The sequence below is a fragment of the Haliotis rufescens genome, unplaced genomic scaffold, assembly GCF_023055435.1.
Source record: "Haliotis rufescens isolate VD_foot unplaced genomic scaffold, xgHalRufe1.0.p SCAF_7, whole genome shotgun sequence".
NCBI lineage: Eukaryota > Metazoa > Mollusca > Gastropoda > Lepetellida > Haliotidae > Haliotis > Haliotis rufescens.
Genome location: NW_025964361.1, coordinates 16,199,606 through 16,217,815, shown reverse-complemented (window position 1 = coordinate 16,217,815; position 18,210 = coordinate 16,199,606). Strand labels below are relative to the sequence as shown.

Below are 18,210 nucleotides of genomic sequence, written 5' to 3'. Positions count from 1 at the left end.
GATCAATGTTTTTCCACGGAGGATGGCTGCTTTAAATCAACGTGGTTTTAGCATTTGTGTCGACATGTGGATGGCACGATGTGATGACTTGTTATTTGAACGTTTTTCACAAAGACAATATCATATCGTTCTAAGTTCGTTCCAATTGTCTGAAACCTACACCTTTAGCATTATTTAATGATCTTGCTAAATGTCTTCCATCCCACTTCCTCCCGGCTGCAGTAACATATTAGTCGTCAATAGCAAGGGTGCTCGTTTGTCACGGCCTTTACAAATGTCACTATCCTGTGACCTTTACACGTGAGGCCTTATGTTCTGTTGAGGCTCATCATTGAACGTAACATTGTATGCAATGCATGTTTGTATCGATTACCTATTTTTTATCATACAGTGCAATAAACAACATTTGTACTTATTGAACTCTCTCCATACCAGAGGGTGTGATAAGGACATTTAAACAGGTGATCTCATAGCACGGTCTACATATAACCCTATAACGCTTGCTTGGTTTAGCGTTGGTCTGAGCATATTTTAGGCACTTAAACTCCCATTACGGCTTTCCTCCCACACAAAGTCGCTTTTTAATATCTTTTGCATGCTTGTTGGGTTTTTTAATACCGCACTCGGCAATATTCCAGCTATATGACGGCGGTCTGTAAATAATCCAGTCTGAACTAGACAATCCAGTGATTGATATCATGAACTTAGATCTCTTCGCCTGTTAGTTTTTGTTTTAAACCTCGTGCCATCATTTATCATTGAATTAGGTAGGTGGCACAAAATTCCCGTCAATGAACGAACGTTTAAACTCTGCAACATGAGAGATGTTGCTGATGAATTCCGTTATATTATTCTTTGTCCAGTTTCAAACGGGTGGAGGGATAGCCTAGTGGTTAAAGCTTTCGCTTGTTACGCCGAAGGCCCGGGTTCGATTCCCCACGAGGGTACAATGTGTAAACCTTATTTCTGATGTCCCAGCCGTGATGTTGTTGGAATATTGCTAAAATCATACTCACTCTCAGTTTTAAAATCACCAACGAAAAATATTTGATCAAATTCATATGTTAAAACCCCAAATATGCTTGAATTTAAGGAACTGTTTAATTGTTGAAATGAAAGTTTTGAAAAAAACTCATCATGAAACTGTAAAATCTCATAAACCATCGCGCCATATTTCCATGTATATGTTGTTTGTACCTGTGTACCCGTGTACCTGTGTACCTGTGTACCTGATATGCCGAGTACCCCGGCCTGTGTGTAATTTCTGATCTGTTCTGGTAAATATTTCAATAGAAACGCTTGAACTCAGACAGCAGCAAGTGTATTGCATTCCCCAGGAGACGGCATATGATGCCTGCCTACTTCTTACCGTGGTGTAAATGTCCCTGTTTGTGAATCACTAGCTGGCTGATAAGTGTCTCATTAAGTTTTCATATAGTGTTTATATGCTGCACTCGTGAGGGTATCGGACTGTTCAGGCCTTTGCAGCATAATGTAGGTGTCCTCCACTAAATCGATTGAATATTTGTCAGCATTCTTTGCCGGAATATATAAGGTATTCAGGCTGTGTGTAGCAAACCACGAAGAAACAAACCATGTCCTTAGGTCCTAACTAATGGAAACCAAATGATGCTTACGCCGCGAATATAAGGGATGAAAGTCTGTATGTATTCATGGATGTTGTTTTCAAAACATGTGAATTACATAAATTACACGTGGGTTCCATTAATTACAGTGGTGGCAGCTGTTGGCCTGAAACTGTGTGTTACAAGATGTCCTGAAGTTAACTGATAGTATAACTGATACCATAACGTGGAAGCCATTGATATCACATTTCAGAAATAGGAAGTAACGCAGTTTAAACTATTGCGATTGTGTTAAGGTTATATGCTGTGAAGTTAAAACTCTGAAGCTTGCCGATCGATCTTATGACACAGATGTATTATAGTCCCGCTATAGATGGAACAACAACTGATGACATCTCTATTTTTAGCAGTGGCCTATTTAGAATCTCGAGAAGAAGTCGTAGATGGAAAAATGAAAATGTCTTGAACATTTAATGACGTGCTGAGAATCTGGTCAATGACTCTTATCATTTTGTACATCCTGTCGGTGCTTTTACTGAAGGAAAATGTCATAATTGGTGATACTTTGTCAGTAATGCCTAGTTACGTTGTTCTAATATAATAATATAAATGCTATGGGCGCTGTGAGACTGGTTCGGGGTGAGAGACACGTAATCAAATATTACGACAAGGCAACATTTTGTGCATGTGCATTAGATCAGGAATGTGCTGTCATCGTTTCGTTTATGTTTATTCCCGGATTGTTGTCCCGATAGTTACATTTGGCCTCACTAGCAACTCCGTACGTATCGCCCATAATTGTGAGAAAGGGGATACATTTTCTCAAAAAGTCGCCAATAGTTAAAGTAAAGCATGTGTGAAACACATCCTTGATGAGTAAATTTTGCAATTAGTTTTGGTGGTGCTGTCTGGGTAAAATACGACACCGTAAGCATGTCGTGTACATTACGCACCACTGACCACGGTTCACATGTTTCAATTTTGAAATGTAACCTTAAGTTTGTTCTATTGTGAAAGGTAGTGGGGCAAGGGTACGCTCTTGACACACACCAAATAGAACTCGGTTTCGATGGATATACAATACATATCGCAAACAGTTTGATGCTACCAGAGATGTGGATTTACTAATATCACATGTTGAAACACCGGGAATTCCGACAGAACCGCAGAACTTTAAAGATTCATCTTGCTGGTCCGACTGCTTCATGTGATTTTCAACTATCCCTACCCAACACGACACACTTAAGGGAAAACTTCATTTCTTGATCCCTGGGACATTTGTTACTACACGTGGTGGCCTTTAGTATAGTTACAGCTCTATCCTCAAAGGTTTAGGACACAATTGTCGAAATCGGAAATTTACGGAGATAACACTTAGTGAAATGCTTCATTGATCATATCCGTGAGAAATTTGAGGATAAGAGATTTGTACAAGAGGTCGGTATCCGGGCACCATGAGCACCAAATGTGCTCCCCTTCTGGCTGATCCCGTTTCCTTTTGCATATGAACTGGACTTTCTGCTCGGATTGGCAACAACAAAACAAGGGAACTTCTTTGATAGGCATTTATAAGTTGGAGTACTAAGTAAAGATAAGATTTATGGACGAACATTTTTTTTATTACGATTGTAATAACGAAGTTGTCCTTCCATAAATCTTATCTTTGACATTTACTTAAAACAAGGGAATTTGACCAAGAAGTTTAACTTAAGCTTCAGGTACATCGATGATGAAATATCTTAATGATGGTCAAACACCAATTCCCTTCCACTGAACTACTCACCTAAAACTATAACAGACCCCTGAAACAGCCTCATCTGGTTCATATTTAGATTTATACAGACAGATTCAGAGTGACAAAAAGCACTTCACAAGATTGTGTGACAAGGGGATGGCTCAGCTTTCCCTTTATGGCGATCATATCCCAGCTCTAGTCTTTGGTGTCTACAACTTTCGAGGTACAATTTTACGAAGCTTTCAGATAGCACCATACGATTCGTGCTCAAAGGTTGTTTGATCAGGGTTTACAACATTTAAGGATTCGGTAGGGCTTCCATAGGGTTTTATGGTTTTATATGTATGTTCAGGTGAACAATTGACTTGCCTTTGCATGTGTTTGTGACGGGTGCCACCCAGGATATGCTCACCTTTTCGCTAATACCTGGTATCATTACTATTTGATAGTGATTTCATAAACACATGCTCATGATATAGTCGGAATTGGACAATACACTCTGCTTTATGCATCGAATTCTATTGGATATGGAAAGTGTTTTGTCGCTTTAGATTATTATTGTTAGTATTAATTATTGTGAAAGCTGCCACCAATGAACACCTGGTATCATCACTATTTGGTAGTGATTCAAAACCACATACATGCGTATTCTTTAGTCGGAATTGTACCCTGGACTCTGATTTTAGAGATTTTATAACGATTGACGCTTTAATTGTAAAGCGCACGATTTTGAAAGTGCATTATCGCATTTGTTCTGCAACATGTTGTGACAGAAATTATATATAAAGTATGTTTCGTACATTGACGTCATACAATTCATATTTGTGTTTTATTTGTTGTTGGTACGTAGATTCGGTATTTCTTTTACAATGCAGCAAATCTAATAAAAATCAGATCTTAGATCGCTAAACAGAGGTCTGAAGGCATCCCATTACGGGTGACGTCACTACGACCTTTCATCCGACCAATCAAAGCGTCGCTTACCGCAGCCTGGTTCCCTGGGTATGCTGCGCTGGCGTAAATATGGCATACCTAAATAAGGAACCAAGCTGAGCAGATCATGAAAGTGACAGTCGGAATGTGTTTTCTAATCATGCAACCTCGAAAAAGTTAACACGGGGTACTCCGAACGACAGTTACGGCCCATACGACTGATTCCGTCAAGATTATCGTCTACCGACCCGGTTGAATAAACATTTGAACAGAGGAGGCGTTACACAGTCCGTGGGAAGCACTGCCATACAATCGCAACTATAAATTAGACATTCCGGAATGTTTGTTTGTTTAGTTTTCAAAATTTTAATCGAGAACTTTGTCAACATATTTTTCAAGCGTTGTTTGAAATGGAAGTCGCCAGGTTGAAACCAGTGCCGTAAAGCTAGAGACATGTGCTTTCTAATTGGCTGATGTCGACTTCTTGTTAGTTGTTTCAGTGATCGGTCGAAGTTCGCGAAAGGTCGTTCTGACGTGACCCGTAATGAGATGTCCTCAGATCTTTGTTTAGCGGCAGCGAGAACTTAGATCTGATATTAATGAGATTGCAATGCAGCCCCCGTGTATTTTCTAGCTATGTTAGAATGATTAAGATACTACCCTCATCTGCGTCTTGAATTATTTACACTTACCCTAAGGACATACATTTTCATTAAGACGGACAGGACACTTACCAATTGTCTATGATTGTAATGATTTTTTCGAGAGATTTATTTTTCAGAAAATGTGAATTTTTTGTTGACAAAACTGAACAATTTTCAGTGAATGATGCTAATAGATGGTCTAGATTGTATGGATTCAGTCGTTAAACCCGTACCTATCGTTCGGAATATCCCATGTTTAAGTTTTCGAGGATGCATGATTAGAAATCACATTCCGACTGTCACTTTCATGATCTGGTAAGCGACGCTCTGATTGGTCGGATTAAAGGTCGTTCTGACGTGACCCCTACTGGGATGTCCTCAGATCCTTGTTTAGCGATAGCGAGAACTAAGATTTGATTTTAATGAGATTGGAAATATTGATGATCTGTCACAAGGATAAGATATCATTATACATATATGTATTTATCGTATAATGGGTAGGTTTCTCGGCAGGATAAAGCCAACGGATAAAAGCGATATCCGTTGGGGTCATATGCGGAAAGAGATGCAAATATCAAAGGTCAAGTAGGGACTACCTTCAGTGTTTACAAACAAACATGGCGTCGCCTTTGTCTTTCGGCGATCGAGTCAGAATTAACCATCGGGAACCTGGATAAACCAAAGGGATAATTGCTTTCATTGTCGAAAGAACAGTCTGATATACTGAAAATCGGTGTCTAACTGTGATGTAGCTAAGGCACTTAATAACTTTTGGCAACTTTGGAGATATAAATTTCGAAACAATTTTGCGAGGGCGCCAGGCCTAGCCAAGTGGAATCAGTAGCCATATCTGTGCTTTTCGACCTCTGCGGCTTCAAACCTTTTCCACAAATCAAAATAGTTGGATTTGGCCGAAATATGTTTGAATTGTTACCTTGTTTCGTTTTGTCGCTGTGTGTACATAAGGGTGCACTTAACGTTATGACAGGACAGACTGCCAACAACGTCTAAACGTTGCCGTGTCGTCTCATAGACTAGGGTTAGTGTAGCTTCCCTTTGACAAAGGGCAGTTACTCTTTCGGACAGACCGATGGATTGCCGCGAAAGGCAAGTAAAACAATTGTTGTTTTGCGTATATGTTGCTTCGCCACTGTATAAGAAACAAATTTTAGTTGGAGCTATATTGGCTACTGTTACTGACCGACTGACACATCACTTACCCTGTGGCGTAATAAATATTAATGCGCGCATTCCAGGAAAACTCGCAATGTCTCGGTAATGTTTGTGAGAGAGGGAAAGCGATTTTCAAGCATAGAATTAAAGAATGACATTTTATGATAAAGAGCTTATCACGCTTGTGTGCTTGGGGGTTGTAAAAAATCCTGTATTAGGAATAAACACTGTGTATTTTGCTCGCTATTCCCAAACACACCTCTCTCTCTCCCTCTCTCTCTCTCTCTCTCTCTCTCTCTCTCTCTCTCTCTCTCTCTCCCTCTCTCTCTCTAATATATCACACATTCCAAGAATAAGTCGTAATATAATGAACAGCTGCAGCACACTTGCAAGACGACAGCAGGACAGTTGCAGGATAGTAACTTAGTACAGTAACTTGTACACTGGCTCGGACAGTAACTTGCACAGTGGCTTGGACCATGTCCTCTATTCCCTAAACACAATCCTTTTAAACTCTCTTAGAAACATGTCCTACTTCTTTCATATCTCAAAATTCCCTGCTCTCATTTTTCACACTCATTCGTCCAACTCTATATCTGAAATTCTTGGTGGGATGCTTATCATGCGGTTGATCAGGTCACGAACTCTAAGACTCAACACAAGACAATTAACTTTTAAGTCTTAGCTGCAGCATTATACTATTGCTGTCACCAACCCCTGGGAAAATAGCCTGAAACGGCTTCTGGCAGCAAGGGCTGGCTGATTATAACAATACTTGACACTTGCACACAAGTGCACATACTAACCCTAACAAAGTTACAACAAGAGTGCTCTGAGAAGCACAACATCCCCCGCATGAATTCTTTTAACGAGTTCATATTTTCTTTGTATTTTATGAAATAACAACAGTAGATGGCACTGCATTTGAAACACATTGTTCAGAACATTTTGTTGTTAGTAATCCAGACTGAATGCTAATGCCATAAGGATGTAGCTCACCCACAAAAGCCTTATACAAGGAAACTAACTATAGTTATAGTTACAGTTAGATATTGTGATATACTCTGGAAACTGAAGGAGGAGTAGATTTCATGAAGCTCCGTAAAACAGGGGCAGTAACACAAGCTTAGTACCCTCTCTCACAATTAGGCAAATGAAGCTTTGTGAAACAGGGGCAGTAACTCTGTCACAATTAGTCGAAATGAAACGGGACTGCGATATGCGTATCATCAACATGTCGACATCTTGTGTGTAGAGTGTCAGGGATATTCTCTGAAAGCTGGAGGAGGAGTTGATTTCACAAGCCTAGTACCTCTCTCACAATTAGGCAAATGAAGCTTTGTGAAACAGGGGCAGTAACTCTGTCACAATTAGTCGAAATGAAACGGGACTGCGATATGCGTATTATCAACATTTCGACATCTTGTGTGTAGAGTGTCAGGGATATTCTCTAAAAGCTGGAGGAGGAGTTGATTTCACAAGCCTAGTACCTCTCTCACAATTAGGCAAATGAAGCTCCGTGAAACAGGGGCAGTAACTCTGTCACAATTAGTCGAAATGAAACGGGTCTGCGATATGCGTATCATCAACATGTTGACATCTTGTGTGTAGAGTTTCAGGGATATTCTCTGGAAACTGTAGGAGGAGTTGATTTCACAAGCTTAGTACCCTCTGTGGGACGGACAGACGGACCGACGGACGGACTCCCCCACGACATAATCCCCCTTCGGCCATTCTGGCCCGGCGGGGGATAATTAAAACGATTTTCAATAAACTACAACAACCTAAACTTCGTCTCCAACATTCAGTCAAAGTGTAGCCCGTTGCCCAAAACAGTTGTTGCTTGTTAGTGTAGCCCTTTGCTCAAAACAGTTGTTGCTTGTTAGTGTAGCCCGTTGCCCAAAGCAGTTGTTGCTTGTTAGTGTAGCCCGTTGCCCAAAACGGTTGTTGCTTGTTAATGTAGCCCGTTGCCAAAACAGTTGTTGCTTGTTAGTGTAGCCCTTTGTTCAAAACAGTTGCTGCTTGTTAGTGTAGCCCTTTGCTCAAAACAGTTGTTGCTTGTTAGTGTAGCCCTTTGTTCAAAACAGTTGTTGCTTGTTAAACTGCACCATGAATCCATTTTTGTCAGGGTTCAAACTGTCCTGAACATATAATATCAACACACAGTTAGACAAACATAACTCATCTAAAGACATGGCACGCTCCCCAGACATGTCCCCCACAGTACACATCTTGGATGTCATGGATCGTCGTGTTCGACAGCGACCACATCCTCCAGCCACCCGAGAAGAACTGATTCAGGCCCTCCAAGAAGAATGGCGATGTCTCCCACGTGACGTCTTCAGACGATGGACTTTCTGTGTGCCGGAGAGTTTTGCGTGTCTTTTAGCAGGCGGTGGTCATACATGCTATCAATGAGACGTGTCATTGAATTTGAGCGATTTTAGATGTGTGTGTCCTTGTCCATTACGTTAAAAGCTTGTTTTTGCTACCCGTCCTCAATTCGGGCAACTGTCATTTTAAATGTCGATTTCGTTGAAAGTTTGATCTATTCAATACATTTTACTTAATGCATCTTTCTTTTGAGTTTTTTTAACTACAGTGATTATTACATTCGTTTTTTTTCTAAGAATTCGGCATGACCAGGCGACAATTTATGAATAGTTAAATCATGACAAGTATCTTTCCTACAAGACCACACTGACTGACGTGATATAAACAACACATCACGTTAACTTGTGTCTATCAGCTTGGCTCCATCGTATCGAACTGATGCAATTATACAGCTGGTCTCCTTTTGGAAGGCATCAATTTGATAATGCCCTTCCTTCCCCAATTCAATTTGTTCGACTTCTTTATAAAAGGTTCATTACACAGCAATTGACTTGGTGTGTTTACAGTTTCACCATATTATGAGTGATTCCGCCCTTGGTGTCAATTGTCCCTCACTGAAGTGGCGTCCTCGCATCTCAGATCGTCTGAAGTGATATGTGAGAAGACGGCCACAGCAGGTTTGAGTGAGATGAAAAAACTTGTTTTTAAAGGGAGTGTCCCGCCTCAGTTAGACATCAAGTGAATTTGCTATAAACTAGATATGCACATCTTCTATATGATAATAAATGTATAAGTTTTATGTAACTATGTTTTGATTGAATAAATTGGCTTCAAACAATATTGTTACACTTGAATCCCTTCAAAACAAAGAACAAGAGTACTGTCTCTCGAAACGGCTGCAAGACAAAAGACTATATCTTGAACCTGATCAGTGCAAGGTAGCATAGCTGGATGAATGAGAACTGCTGTGTAGACAGAACGTAGCATCTACTGAAAATAAGCCTTTGGTGTGGCTCCGTCAGCAGATCCTAGCAAATAATGTACCTGATACATGTGTACACTGAAAGATACAGTCGACGAACTTACCATAGTGACTGTACTTACCATTCTCCTTGATTTTGAACAAGTACTAGTACAGTCTTAAACATAGTCAGCGTTCAGCCTCGGGTAAAATGGTCCTTGAGACACTAAATTGGGTCGGGTGGTCTCAGTGACGTTGCTTGTAAAAGCTATGGTTTATCTGGCCGAGACTATTTGTAATATTGCTGTGTACAGCGTTGATTATACAAGCCGTGTTTTTCATGTCCAACCAACCTTCCAATGTAAAAGACTCAACCCCGCTGTATATCAAGGACACGCTCGATACGGCGAAGACCCTGGGTTCGATTCCCACATGTTTTTGTCCCCTACCGTGATACTGTTGAAATATTGCTAAACAGGGGGTAAAACCACACTCACTCATTCATTTACTCACTCACCCACATGCACGTAAATATTCTAATGTAAGTAGCATGTATGTATAAGCTAAGTGGTTCACAGGTGTCGTTGTTATGTCGTACACAAATTTATGCTCGTTTCCTTTTAAAATGTACTATTCTTCTGTGCATCTTCTTCAGTCCAATTAGAATGTTGTTCCTGATGTCGAATGGACTGTGCTATAAATTGATTTTTTTCACCTTCAGCCGATAACCATAGCCTTTCTTTGGTTATAATATGACAGTGGCATCGATTCTACTTTTTAATTACAATTCGGCTCAATCTTTTCAAAATCAACGTTGTTCTTAGAAACTTTCTTTTGTAAAGGCATTTCGAGAAACTGTTTGGATATCATCGTTGCTCTATTTCTTATCTTATCATCTCATTATAAGTACATGTGGTGGTGTCTTGAAACATCGATTTATTGTTCTTCTTCTGGGGAGCACTAACAAACTGAATATAAACCTTGTAACGTTAACCGTTCTATACTTATCCTGAAATAACCAAGATCAAGTGAAATTAAATAACGTCATCGGACTAAATCCTAAGAGATTTGGAGAGAGGAATTCAATGGGAATAGTGGCTCTCGCAAGTAGACCCGAAAGCATCTAAAGTGTTTCGTTAGCCGTTCAGTTATTGAAGTAAGGGAAGTGAAACCAAGAATTTCTAATAAAGGGTAACTTGAGTTCAGTTATGTTTACAAAGACAGTCTATAATGGCCTGGAATCAAACGTTCATTATAGATGGTATAGATCGATAACATTTATTTCGTTGGAGGCTAGTTTATTAATCGAATACTGGCTTTACGACTCACACATCCATGTCCTTGTAGAATGTATCTGGAGCTGAAGCTGGCGAGACAGAAGAGGCTGAGAAGTAATCTCTGGAGAGTAAACATCATAGAGCATTGTTTTTTTCGTTTGTTATGAATGACTGGAACCAAATGTAAAAAGATGGGACAAGAAAAGCAGCTGTGGGTGTGTTTTAACATGGCACTGATATTTCCCATCGCTGATTTATATCGTTATACTTCTTCGAACAGACGAATCACAAGCACTGTGCGGTTTATATTAATAATTATATATGATACCCATGTGATTGAAGTCAACATTTCTCTCTTGTAAAAGCCTTTAATAATTGATGTGTTATGAATGTCCTGCACATATTTGATTATATACATTTATGGTTTTGTGGAAATTCACGAGGCTCATTGCTTCGAGGCCAGGACTGATTCGCAATATCGTCAAATCATTAATTCGCTAGAAGGTGAACATTTTTCACCGGTAGGGCAGGACATGCTGACCTTTTCCGCGAACACCTGGTGTCATCACTGACTTTCAGTAGTCCATTTAAATAACTGTCACCGCTAGTTGCATTGACAATGCATATTTATATTTATAGATCTAAGCATGTATCCAAATTATACATCGTATAGAAAATGTCGTATAGTTCATGTGTTGCGAGCTCTGTGCTACCCAGAATTAAGGAGACCATGTACAGGTCCTCAATACCTCATATGCGCAGCTAGTCAGTTACAACGTGGGCTACTTACAAGGCTTCTGCTTGGGTATTTACAGATGCATTAAATATGAATGGTTCAGCCCATGTCATTAGTCCAGCTTTTACTGTGTCTTCGTCTAAGTGCATTCCCACTAGCTTCGTATGACTGCACTTCTTGAAGAACTAATGAGCAATGTGCCACTAATGCTCCATCACCCTGGCATGTGTCTGTATATGGGGCCACAATTTCATACGTTTCATTGGTAAGAGATTAGGTCGATTCAATCGCAATCATCCAAATCGATTTTTACAAATTGTTTGAAAGTACACATTTTCAAATAAGGTCATTCTAACCTTGAATTGACACCTGTAAAAATAGAAGTAAGCAGAGCCTACATTCAAGATCAGTTGCAGAATTGTTTCATGAAGTACGGCTCTGTTTATGATCATGTCACCAACTAGTGTCCTGTGTCCCTACTGTAGTCATGTCATGGGGCCCGGTTGTGTCGATGAGTTAACTGACGCTCTGATATGTCACTTGTACTGTGAAGGAATTAGGATACCAACAGTTCCTAGTACGTGTAAATACCGAAACTACATTTTAATGATCGCCTGAGACTGTTACTTTTCCTTATACACATGAGGAATAAGATCACTGTTTGGCTCAAGCTGTAATACATTAAGAACCCAATGACATATTCCCTATACAATTGGCCCAGGAGGAACCATTTGAGTTAAATCATGTGTGAAAATGAACACTGTATTTTGAAAATTGTACTTGTTTAAAAAAGGTTAACTATGTGTCATTTTCTTCTGTTTTGAGAGATGTATTCATATACTTGTTGCTTATATGCATGGAATAATAATCATAGCATACTTGTCTATAAGCTACAATGGTAGACGTGATAGAACGGGGATTGTCAGATCCATTCTTATTACTGACATCACTCATTTTTACAAAATACATATTACTGCCAGTGAAGACACCATTTTGTGAAGGAGATCACCGGTAGGGATGTCATGCGTGAACATTGCTGTTCATATATTTGGTATTTGTAATTGATGTTAAGGTGAATAAGTACACAGACATTCATTATATGCTGTAGTTTACAGTGTCAATAGTGATGTATAATTGAATATCATTAAAATATAAGTTCATTGAATACATTGTACCGTGTGCTATCTATTACCGTAAGCTACATGTACCTTATGACATGCCACACTTATTATGAAACGTTTGACTGTCCACTGTTTGTTCGAAAAACTGTTGACATCAGACACAGACAACCATCTTGTGTGAATCCTTCACTTTATATTTATTTTGTATACATCTTTTCATGTGCGCGTTTATGGAGAATTGTGTAGTATTCATGCTGCAATTTCATGTAAACAGGATTTATAATTAAAAAAACAAACATTTAATTAATTTTTAAACAAAACTAAATATATTACAAGTATATATAACAAGTTTTAATAATATGTTTACTGTAAAAATAAATATTTATTGTTTGTTTCATAACTGTTTATGATCGTTTGATTGACAGTTCATAGGTGCCTGTCGATGCAACAGAATCGTGTTAATATTAATATAAAAATGCTTATATTATTGGTTTGTATTAAGGCATAAACTTACTTAATCAACCACACATTTACAATAACATACATACGATTTGAAAAATATATTTGCCTGTTACCATTTATTTTATGAGTGTCTGATTGATATATAATTGAGGTGAACAAGGCGTGTGTCTTGTCAAGTTAAAATATACCTATTTGGCTTTAAAACTCGCCAAGACATTTTCACATCGTCAAAATGTAATTGTACGTTATATCGAAATGGCGGAAGAAATGTTACCGTACTAAATCAATATGTGACTCTCATTAATACCACTGAATCTAGACATTGTTGATTGATATATAAAACGTCAGGGATGTAAAACAGAACATGTCAAACACAACGTGAACAAACGTGAACGTGAACGTTGTGAACTCAAAGCCAAATTACTGTATAAACAGGGACATCTATACAGTTATTACTGTACTTTTGGTGTACGATTTCTTCATTTCTTCATTTGTGACAGAAGTATGTGGTTTCAATATCAAGATATATGTCAAAACTTTTATGGTTACGCGAGAAGACAAAACATTGTCGTGATCCTAACAAAAAATTACAGACGCCTGCAGTTATAAAAGAGTGTTCCTACAGAGATGCCACGTTTTTCATTATGTATTTACATTTTTCAACTTTTCTTGGGGTTTTTCAGCAAAATATTTTTTTTAAAACTGTCGGGTTTTTAAACCAATCTTATATAAACAATTACTGTTACGGGTTGACATCAATTAGTGGATATTGTTATGTGGCAGGTGTCTCCACGGATAAACAATATATGGGGCTGGCAAGATCAATTAGTGGATATTTGTTATGTAGCAGGTGTCTCCATGGATAAACACTACAAGGGGTTGGCATTATCAATAAGTGGATATTTGTCATGTGGCACGTGTCTCCAGGAATAAACACTAGATGGGGTTGACATTATCAATTAGTGGATATTTGTTATGTAGCAGGTGTCTCCACGGATAAACACTAGATGGGGTTGACATTATCAATTAGTGGATATTTGTCATGTGGCAGGTGTCTCCACGGATAAACACTAGATGGGGTTGACATTATCAACTAGGGGATATTTGTCATGTGGCAGGTGTCTCCACGGATAAACACTAGATGGGGTTGACATTATCAATTAGTGGATATTTGTCATGTGGCAGGTGTCTCCACGGATAAACACTAGATGGGGTTGACATTATCAACTAGGGGATATTTGTCATGTGGCAGGTGTCTCCACGGATAAACACTAGATGGGGTTGGCATTATCAATTATTGGATATTTGTTATGTAGCAGGTGTCTCTACGGATAAACACTAGATAGGGTTTGCATTATCAATTAGTGGAAGTAACAAGGGGATGCAACACAGCAAGGGGATGCGACACAACTAGGGGAACCAACACAACAAGGGGAAGCAACACAGCAAGGGGATGCAACACAACAATGGGAAGCAACACAACTAGGGGAACCAACACAACAAGGGGAAGCAACACAACAAGGCGAAAACAACACAATAAGGGGAAGCAACACAACAAGGGGAAGCAACACAACAAGGGGAAGCAACACAACAAAGGGGAAAACAACACAACAAGGGGGAAGCAACACAACAAGGGGAAAACAACACAACTAGGGAAAAGCAACACAACAAGGGGAAAGCAACACAACATGGGGAAAGCAACACAACATGGGGATGCAACACAACAATGGGAAGCAACACAACAAGGGGAATCAACAGAACAAGCGGCAAGCAAAAGAACAAGCGGGAAGCAACACAATAAGGGGAAGCAACACAACAAGCGGGAAACAACAGAACAAGCGGTAAGCAACAGAACAAGGGAAAGCAACACAACAAAGGGGAAGCAACACAACAAGGGGGAGCAACACAACAAGGGGAAGCAAAAAAACAAGGGGAAGCAACACAACCAGGGGGATGCAACACAACAAGGGGAAAACAACACAACAAGGGGAAAGCAACACAAAAAGGGGGAGCAACACAACAAGGGGAAGCAACACAACATGGGGAAGGAACACAACAATTGGGAAGCAACACAACAAGGGGAAGCAACACAACATGGGGATGCAACTCAACAAGGGGAAGCAACACAAGGGGAAGCAACACAACAAGGGGGAAGCAACACAACAAGGGGAAGCAACACAACATGGGGATGCAACTCAACAAGGGGAAGCAACACAACAAGGGGGAAGCAACACAACAAGGGGAAGCAACACAACAAGGGGATGCAACACAACAAGGGGAAGCAACACAACAAGGGGGAAGCAACACAACAAGGGGGAAGCAACACAACAAGGGGGAAGCAACGGAACAAGCGGGAAGCAACACAACAAGGGGAAGCAACACAACATGGGGAAGCAACACAACATCGGGATGCAACTCAACAAGGGGAAGCAACACAACAAGGGGAAGCAACACAACAAGGGGAAGCAACACAACATGGGGATGCAACACAACAAGGGGAAGCAACACAACAAGGGGGATGCAACACAACAAGGGGATGCAACACAACAAGGGTGAAGCAACACAACAAGGGGGAAGCAACACAACAAGGGGAAGCAACACAACAAGGGGGAAGCAACACAACAAGGGGGAAGCAACACAACATGGGGATGCAACACAACAAGGGGAAGCAACACAACAAGGGGGATGCAACACAACAAGGGTTAGCAACACAACAAGGGGGAAGCAACAGAACATGGGGAAACAACACAACAAGGGGAAGCAACACAACATGGGGAAGCAACACAACAAGGGGGAAGCAACACAACAAGGGGGAAGCAACACAACAAGGGGAAGAAACACAACAAGGGGAAGCAACACAACAAGGGGGAAGCAACACAACAAGGGGGAAGCAACACAACAAGGGGAAGCAACACAACAAGGGGAAGCAACAGAACAAGGGGATGCAACACAACAATTGGGAAGCAACACAACTAGGGGAAGCAACACAACAAGGGGAAAGCAACAGAACATGGGGATGCAACACAACAAGGGGAAGCAACACAACAAGGGGGAAGCAACACAACAAGGGGAAGCAACACAACAAGGGGAAGCAACACAACAAGGGGGAAGCAACACAACAAGGGGGAAGCAACACAACATGGGGAAGCAACACAACAAGGGGAAGCAACACAACAAGGGGAAGCAACACAACAAGGGGAAGCAACACAACAAGGGGAAGCAACAGAACAAGGGGATGCAACACAACAATTGGGAAGCAACACAACTAGGGGAAGCAACACAACAAGGGGAAAGCAAGAGAACATGGGGATGCAACACAACAAGGGGAAAACAACAGAATATTGGGGAAGAAAGACGAAAGAAGGAAACAAGACAAGAAGGGGGAAACAACACAACAAGGGGAAAACAAGACAAGAAGGGGAAAACAACACAAGAAGGGGAAAACAACAGAACATGGGGGAAGAAAGACGAAAGAAGGAAACAAGACAAGAAGGGGGAAACAACAAAACGGAGGGGAGGATAGCTAGACAACAAGGGGAATAGCAGACAATCGAGGGACACAAGACAACAAGGGGAAAAAAAAGGGGGTGGGGTGGGGGAAGACAACAAGGTAAAGCAACAAAAGGGAAAAACAAAACAACAAGGGAAAACAACACAAGGAGGAAACCGCACACGGTGGAAAGAACACAACAAGGCCGTGAATTTAGCGTTGTATAACGCCCGTACCACAACTTGTATATGTATTGTCTAGCAGTAGGGGATGGACTGAAAGCTTCAGATTAGACTGTACATTAGTAACCATGAAGAGTGCACTGTTGCAATGGCACGTGATTGCCCTTTCATTTCGCTAAACACTGGGTCAATCTGACATCAACATACGCGATGAGCTACATTTAACAGGTGTAGGATAAAAATGGAAAACTCATCAACCAGATCATTTCATTTTATCTAACATGCTTGCGGTAAATTAGGTTAACATTAATGTCTCTTTCCATCATGTTTTGAAATATGAAAACTTCCCTGATAACCCAAAACCGGGGTGCGCTATCATGGAGCTCGTAACGTGTAGGTCATCAGATAGCATATACTAACATGGAATACTCGACTTCTTGTCTGTTCCTCCACCATCAACTCCTGCCCAAAACGTTATATGTACCCACAACAAACTGTAAACACAGCTGTAAACCATGTCATTATCGGAAGCGTGTATGTACACACAACTGTAAACCATGTCATTATCGGAAGCGTGTATGTACACACAACTGTAAACCATGTCATTATCGGAAGCGTGTATGTACACACAACTGTAAACCATGTCATTATCGGAAGCGTGTATGTACACACAACTGTAAACCATGTCATTATCGGAAGCGTGTATGTACACACAACCGTAAACCATGTCATTATCGGAAGCGTGTATGTACACACAACTGTAAACCATGTCATTATCGGAAGCGTGTATGTACACACAACTGTAAACCATGTCATTATCGGAAGCGTGTATGTACACACAACTGTAAACCATGTCATTATCGGAAGCGTGTATGTACACACAACTGTAAACCATGTCATTATCGGAAGCGTGTATGTACACACAACTGTAAACCATGTCATTATCGGAAGCGTGTATGTACACACAACTGTAAACCATGTCATTATCGGAAGCGTGTATGTACACACAACTGTAAACCATGTCATTATCGGAAGCGTGTATGTACACACAACTGTAAACCATGTCATTATCGGAAGCGTGTATGTACACACAACTGTAAACCATGTCATTATCGGAAGCGTGTATGTACACACAACTGTAAACCATGTCATTATCTGGAGCGGGTATGTACACACAACTGTAAACCATGTCATTATCGGGGTCGTGTATGTCTACATTATCGGGAGCGTTTATGTGTACATTATCGGGAGCGTGTATGTGTACATTATCGGGAGCGTGTATGTGTACATTATCGGGGGCGTGCATGTGTACATAATCGGGGGCGTGTATGTGTACATTATCGGGAGCGTGTATGTGTACATTATCGGGGTCGTGTATGTGTACATTATCGGGAGCGTGTATGTGTACATTATCGGGAGCGTGTATGTGTACATTATCGGGAGCGTGTATGTGTACATTATCGGGGGCGTGTGTGTGTCCTCGCCCTCAACTGACAAGGCTGCCTTGGATGTTAGTGATTCCCCTACAGTGTGGATACCATATACTTCGCGTCATTAAATCACCTGTATTCCTCCT

General features: G+C 40.5%; 2 protein-coding genes across 4 annotated transcripts in view; both read left to right on the top strand.

Annotated features, from left to right (window-relative positions):
• Positions 1-18,210, top strand: part of LOC124123793 (glycine receptor subunit alpha-2-like) — a 70,978-nt gene that overhangs the window by 18,297 nt on the left and 34,471 nt on the right. The gene's annotated exons all lie outside the window — the stretch shown is intronic.
• LOC125376111 (uncharacterized protein DDB_G0290685-like) lies at positions 14,429-16,231 on the top strand. Its single transcript, XM_048387735.1, has one exon. It carries the CDS (start codon positions 14,429-14,431, stop codon positions 16,229-16,231), a length of 1,803 nt encoding a protein of 600 aa, XP_048243692.1.